The sequence below is a fragment of the Hibiscus syriacus genome, unplaced genomic scaffold (genome assembly GCF_006381635.1).
Source record: "Hibiscus syriacus cultivar Baekdansim isolate YM2019G1 unplaced genomic scaffold, ASM638163v2 tig00109972_pilon, whole genome shotgun sequence".
Classification (NCBI taxonomy): Eukaryota; Viridiplantae; Streptophyta; class Magnoliopsida; order Malvales; family Malvaceae; genus Hibiscus; species Hibiscus syriacus.
In genome coordinates, this window is record NW_024062543.1 from 2,704,820 (window position 1) to 2,711,566 (window position 6,747).

General features: G+C 33.5%; 1 protein-coding gene across 1 annotated transcript; it reads right to left on the reverse strand.

Annotated features, from left to right (window-relative positions):
- Positions 1–4,233: 4,233 nt before the first annotated feature.
- Positions 4,234–6,004, reverse strand: LOC120211355 (glycosyl hydrolase 5 family protein-like). Its single transcript, XM_039209904.1, has 3 exons — positions 5,637–6,004; positions 4,766–5,537; positions 4,234–4,667 (listed from the first exon to the last, which is right to left on the reverse strand). Exons 1-3 carry the CDS (start codon positions 5,985–5,987, stop codon positions 4,234–4,236), a joined length of 1,557 nt encoding a protein of 518 aa, XP_039065835.1. The 5' UTR covers positions 5,988–6,004.
- Between the last annotated feature and the right edge of the window lie 743 nt (positions 6,005–6,747).

Genomic DNA, 6,747 nt, shown 5'->3' on the forward strand with positions numbered 1-6,747 from the left:
CATATAATGCTTAATATTTTTTGGGTAAACTATGCATTTAGTACCTAAATTATAAATTTCTGTCTATTTTAGTATTTAAACTTTCAATTTTTTTAAAATCATACCTAATGTTTAGTTGTCATTTCATTTCAATACCTCGTTGTTAAAAACTGAACGTGTTCAGTATTTAAACTATCAATTTTGATCCGTTCTAACATATGCTTTCAATCTTTTCAAAACTTAATGTTAAATTTTGAATGAGATATTAAATCGAAACAAAAATCAAAGGTTTTAATGACAAAAATCAAAGTTTTTAACTGTAAGGTTCTAAAATGAAATAAAATCTAAATTTTATATATATGGTTTTGAAAAAATTGGAAGTTTAAGTACTAAAACAAATTAAAATTTGATAGTTTGGATATTAATCCCGTAATTTACCCTTTGATTTTAACTTAAAAGAAGAGAATTTTTAAAAGATAAAATAACTTCATTGACCAAAAATATTTTATAATATACGATTTTAACCAATTTTTTTTGGATTTGCCAACATTGCGATTTAGTTGGTCATTTTGGCAAATCTAAAAAAAGTTGGTTAAAATCGTATATTATAAGGCATTTTTGGTCACTGAGGTTATTTTCTCTTTTTAAAAAGAGAAGTATTAATGTAATGATATAATTTTTTACTATGTGATGATATATATATATATACAACCCACTTCAAATATATGTATCACCTATTCAATCTTTTGTAAACTAACATTATATAAAATTGACTTTTAAAGAACATAAAAATTTTCCTTATTGCATGTTAACTAAACATAAATATGAGTTAATTCACTATATGCCCCCAAACTTTAACCTTTATTTTAAATTAGTCTTTAAACTTTTGAATGTTTCAATTTCAACCCTAAACTATGACTCTCATTCTAAATTAGTCCTGAACTTTTGAACATTCTAATTTCATCTCTAAACTATGACCATCTTTCTAAATTAGTTCCCAAACTTTTGAACATTCTAATTTTATCTCAAGTTCACCCAAATATGAATTTGTTTCAACCATAGTTTAACTTAAATTTTGTTTTTTGTTTTAAAAGATATAATAATATAACTTGGAAAGTTCAAAAGGTGTGGGAACTGGTTTAGAATGCAGGTAATAATGTGGGGATGAAATTAGAATGTTCAAAAGTTTAAGGATTAACTTAGAATGATAGTCATAGTTTAGGTATGAAATTAGAACATTTAAGTTTAGAGACCAATTTAAAACGAATGTCATACTTTGAGTACATGTGATGCAATTAACTCCAAAGATATTTAGTTGTAAGTATACATATATTTATATTATTTTAATATAATTTCAACTCCTAACTAAATAAATAAGGTAAAATTGTGTTTTATCCTATGATTAAATATGAACATTTATATTTACCTTAATATCATTTGCTTATGACTTATTTCTCTTCTATGTTTTTGAGAGAGAGGAGGTTATTATCTACTCACACTAAATTGAAGAAAATCAACAAATTAGATTAAAATTTTGTGCATTCAATATTTTAAAAAAAAATTCAACTTTATATTTCAGTCATTGTTTTTATTTAATTTTAAATCAATGTATAGATGAAATTAACAATAGAAAGGGTTTTTTATTTAAAAATGAATTATTTTAATTTAAAAGTTTTAGATTTAACTACTAAATTTATTTAATCTGATAATTTTCAAAAAAGTATAATAAGCCATATGATTTTAAAAATCTTGTATTTAATAAATGGGTAAAGTATACAAATGGTCTCTCGACTATAGAGTATTGTTTTATTGAGTCATCCGACTATTAAAAGTTATAAAAGGGTTTATTGACTCTAGGACGTTATTTTTTAAGCCCTTCAATTATTAAAAGTTACAAAATTGTAACCTGACTATTCATTGTATTCCAAACTTGTCATTTTTTAACCTGATGACTGGGATATTATAGTCATTTGAGTTGCTGGATTCTTGTTATATCATATCTCAATCAGTAGGTTAACGTCTAACTCAAACTGCCATCAAATTTTCAACGAAAAAGGATGAGTTTGGAACATAAATAATAGTTTGGTGACCATTTTGTAACTTTTAATAGTTAGGAGACTTAAAAAAATAACGTCTTATAATTGAGGACCATTTTATAACTTTTAATAGTTAGAGGATTCAATAAAGCAACAACTTGTAGTTGGGGGATCATTTATATACTTTATCCTTAATAAAAATATGGACGATTCTCTTAACCCAAAAAAGGGGTTAACTACATAAATGACCACATAACTATGTGCTGGATCGCGAAATGATTACCATTTGTAAACTTGCGTCAATATGGCTACTGAGCTATTTAAATAGTTTTAATATAGCCACATACTGTTAACACTTAACAGAAATGTACGTGGCAATTAAAAAATTGGTATAATTAAGGCACATGTCCTTGTAAAGTTACGAATTAATTTTGGGTTCAAATCCAATTAAGTTATTTTATTTTTTTCCTGCATAAACTTGAACAAGTTATAAAACATATGTATTATCTCAATAACAAGCGTGAGAATTAGCTCAATGGTTAAGGCATGCACAGGTTACCCTTGGGTGTTAAAAACTAATCTTTATTTATTCTCACTTCAATTCAAAAGGTGACACATGTCACCTTTTGATTGGATTGAAAATTTATTCAATTAAAATTAAAAAACCCTCTAATAAGATTGTGACATGTGTCACAATTTGTTTGGAGAAATAAATTTATTAGATTAAATTAAAATTAAGACCTAATTAAAAATTAAGAATTAAAATTAATATTGGTGATCAAATTGATTAATTCTAAAATATAAGAGATTTAATCTATAAATTTAATACATGACTAGAATACAAGATTTTAAAGTTAATGCTCAAATTAATTAATTAATTAGACAAATTAAAACAGAATCAAGATAAAATTGTGTTAAATGAAAATCCAAAGAAACAAATTATACACAAGTATTGACCAAAATGGAAGAAAACAAAGTAGGGTTCCAACATCGCGAATACGTAACATTACAAGGACCCATGCCCTAATTATACCGATATTTGTTAACTATCACGTAGACACTTTCGTTAAGTGTTAACGGCATGTGGCTATCATGAAACCATTTAAATTGTTCAGTAGTTATATGTACGCAAATTTGAAAATGGTGGTCATTTCGGGACCCAGCCCATAGTTATGTGGTCATTTATGTAGTTTACCTAAAAAATAAAGAAGTTTATTTTTTCTTGAAAAAAATGATGAAATTAAGTTAAATGACAAACTCATCCCTCAATCTCATCGTCTCCATTTGGATAAAAGTTGTGCAGAAAACAAGCTAAAAGGTGGAGGCTGTTGTCCAGACGTATGCAATCTCTTAAATCCATGGAAGCTACTTTAATTACCATTTCAACTCCTTTTTGTTATTTATTTTGTCGCTACTGTCTTCTCCGTGTAGCTATTCCCATTAGGAAGCATCCGTTAACTGCATTTGCAATGCCAAATTTTCAATTTATGGAAATTGGGTTTTTCTTCCTTTTATATGTTTCTCAACATCTATGATACTTTTCTCGTGAACTTCATTTTGTCATAATTAATAGCTTAGTTTTCATATGTTCATAAATGTACTGGGCAAGAGATACTCAAAATTTATGCTTCAGTTTTCAGAAAAATCAGTCAAATTTGGATATAATGCTTGCATTATGCAGCAAAGATACTTATATATCAAATTTTGTGCATATACTTATCTCAGACATGCTTCCATTATTGTTTATATATTTAAACAAAGATGTCGCTAAGTTTAGACCAACGGCGGAGTCCGCAAAAGAGTCGATCCGAGACTATTTGAGTAATTGGAGGGGGGTTCGCGAGGAATCGTACATCGAGCTTGGAAAGTCCTTTGGCCAGTTTCGGCTCCAAGGAAGGTCCCTCTGCTCCATTACCGGAAGAGATTAAGACCGAAATATTGAATGATTTGAACACAGGTTTGTAGCATATACCGCGAGGCATAAAAATCTTGGTCGTGTACACTTGAATAAAATTCGATTTGGCTCGAATTATTTTCTTCGTCTTTTGATTTATTCAGGTGAAGTTGCTTGAGTTTAACTTTGAGTTTTGGTTAATCTATGTAAAAGATAAAACAATTGCCTTTATTGATAAAATTAACTGGATTTGGTATGATCGCTACCTATCTAATTCCTATACATTCCGAAACAAATAAAACTAAAACCAGACGCTCGATAAAACTAAACGCTTGCGCTGCTCCTTGTGCTATCCACGAGTTTGAACCATTGGCTCGAAGGGTCACATGTGTTGTCTTTATTTATACATTTGCAACTGCTTGTGATGATAGTGTTGTCCGACGCTACGTCGAGACAAACGGATTTGCCATCCCTGTGTTTAGCCGAGAGATGCATCTTGGAATCTGATATCATTTCCCACTTCGAATTCGAGCCGGTGCATAAGATGCCGAGCTTCGCCGATGTCCCGGATTCGCCAGCTTGTAAACATAAATGTGTCCTTGTTGCTAGTAAAGTCTTCTGGGGGGAATAACTCCAAGCGTAGGACTCGGAGCAGGGACCTAACCGCAACCGGTGGGCGAATGGTTTCCTTGTGATACAGAGCCCCGTTAAGGGGTGGAAGATAACTTTGTGCGGTTTGGCTTCCGACAAACCTGGACCTGCATATGTCGTTGCGGAATAGTAAAAGATTTGCATCAAATTTTCGGTTGACATCATCAATCTCGAATAAAACAAAAACTAATATACGTCGACTTACCTCGGAAAGGAGCTTGGAGACCTGAAATTCTTTGTATGAAGCTCGAATTTCTGGGTGCGCACCAGTTATAATCCAAGACTCCGTAGTACTCGTTTAACCCGACAACTCCTGCTCTCACATAGTAGCTCCCGGTGAGTGTCCACAAGGCCCAATCCAGGTCAAGCTCAGCTGCCACGCCCAAGAAGCAATTCAAGTACCTATTGCCATTGACATTGGCTCCTGTTTGGTCGATCCCGAACTCGCTAATGAACAACGGGTATCCTTGATCAACCAAATACCCAGACGTCTTCAACATGTAAGTCGCAACTCTGCCACAAACTTCATTTGGGTTTCCGGCCACCCATGTTCGTGGCCCATCGGAGAATCCATACCAATGCGCCTCGAATACTAGTTTCCCACTGAACGTGAGTTTTACGGATTGAGTCTTGATGAATGACAAGTCTCTGTCGAAATCAAATCCAGAAAGTATAACGAGGACGTCCGGGTTTGCCGAGTGCACTGCTTCGGCTCCTTTCTGCATGTACTTGTACCAGTCGTTGACGTTCTGTTTCGGGCCTCTTAGCTCGTTCCTCAAGCTCATGCCGACCACGTTGGTGACACCATTGAATAAGGTGGCCATCCGAGTTAGCCCGGTGACCCATTGATCCGGGTTGAAGTACTTGTCACCGAAGAAACCGTTGTCGTCTAAATTATTGCAACACCAACCGGGTTTGCTGATGTGATTGTCAAGTATGACCATCAAATTGTTTTCACCTAAGCTTGACACCACTGCCTGGAATAAAAACACCAATCAATAAATGAATGCGGTAGATTAAGTTTGAGACATGTTGTTTATTCAATTCTAATAGGAGAGTTGAAAAATCTGTGATACCTGGTAAGCTTTGATGAGGGGAACATCGATGATGGAAGGGTTGTTGGCTTGAATTCCAGCGATGGATTCAACGAAGCCGAGTCGTTGAAAGGACTGTCTAACGGTAAGGGATGCTAAGGAGTCATTGGTGATCAGATAGACCGGCCAAGTGTACCTGACGCAGTTGAATCCCATCGACGCAATCCGTTTGGCAATCGTATCCATAGGCTGCTTGCTGAGCCCTTCGGCAACCATCAGTTCCGAGTGAGCCGACCAGTTCACGCACGCCAGCTTCACACGTCGTCCTCCATCGTCAACAATCCAACGTGAATTCGTTGACAGGGGCAGGGGCATGACGATGGGAAAGAACATGAAGAGGAGGAGAATAGCCGAGGAAACAAAACTCGCCATGCTGCTTTTGTTTTGACTCTGAAGGAGAATAGACGTTGAAGGAGAAGTTACTTGGGACTTTGAAGGAGAAGTTACTTGGGTGGCTTGTTTATATAGTGGTGTACCATAACAAAAGTAGAGACCTATTCTAATTACACTTGTTAATTACAAAAGCACAACCCTATTCTAATTCTAATTAAACTCTAACATATTTATTTATTAAGATATATTATCTGTAATCATAAAATATTGATTTGGACATCCCAAAACACAGTTCAACTCCGACCACCTTGGAATAAAATATTAATTTGGTTTTGCACTTTACTGTTTATTATACATCTATTGTTTGGTTCAATGATAACATCTGTTGTTTACTCTTTAATTTATGTGCTCTTCAATTCATACTTTTGGTTTTTCGCTGTTGGATAGTGTATTATTCATTTCGTCGTTTATAAGATATGCTTAAAATTCGACGTTTAATAACCAAGTTATCGTGAAATAAACACCTTTAAAATAAGTTTAACAACCTTGCTCTCTATTAACCGGACAAAAGTGGGCGTTTGTTCGACAGGGATTTCAGATCGTACCAGAAAATCCGTAGCTTAATTGTCTTGCTTCAAACAAAAAACCAGTCCAAAATAAACGAGAAGAACAATGCATAAGAAATTATGGCAAAAATTGTAGAATAAGATGACATATATTGTTCTTAATTTCAGTGGAATTTCCGAATCAGTTTCACTCC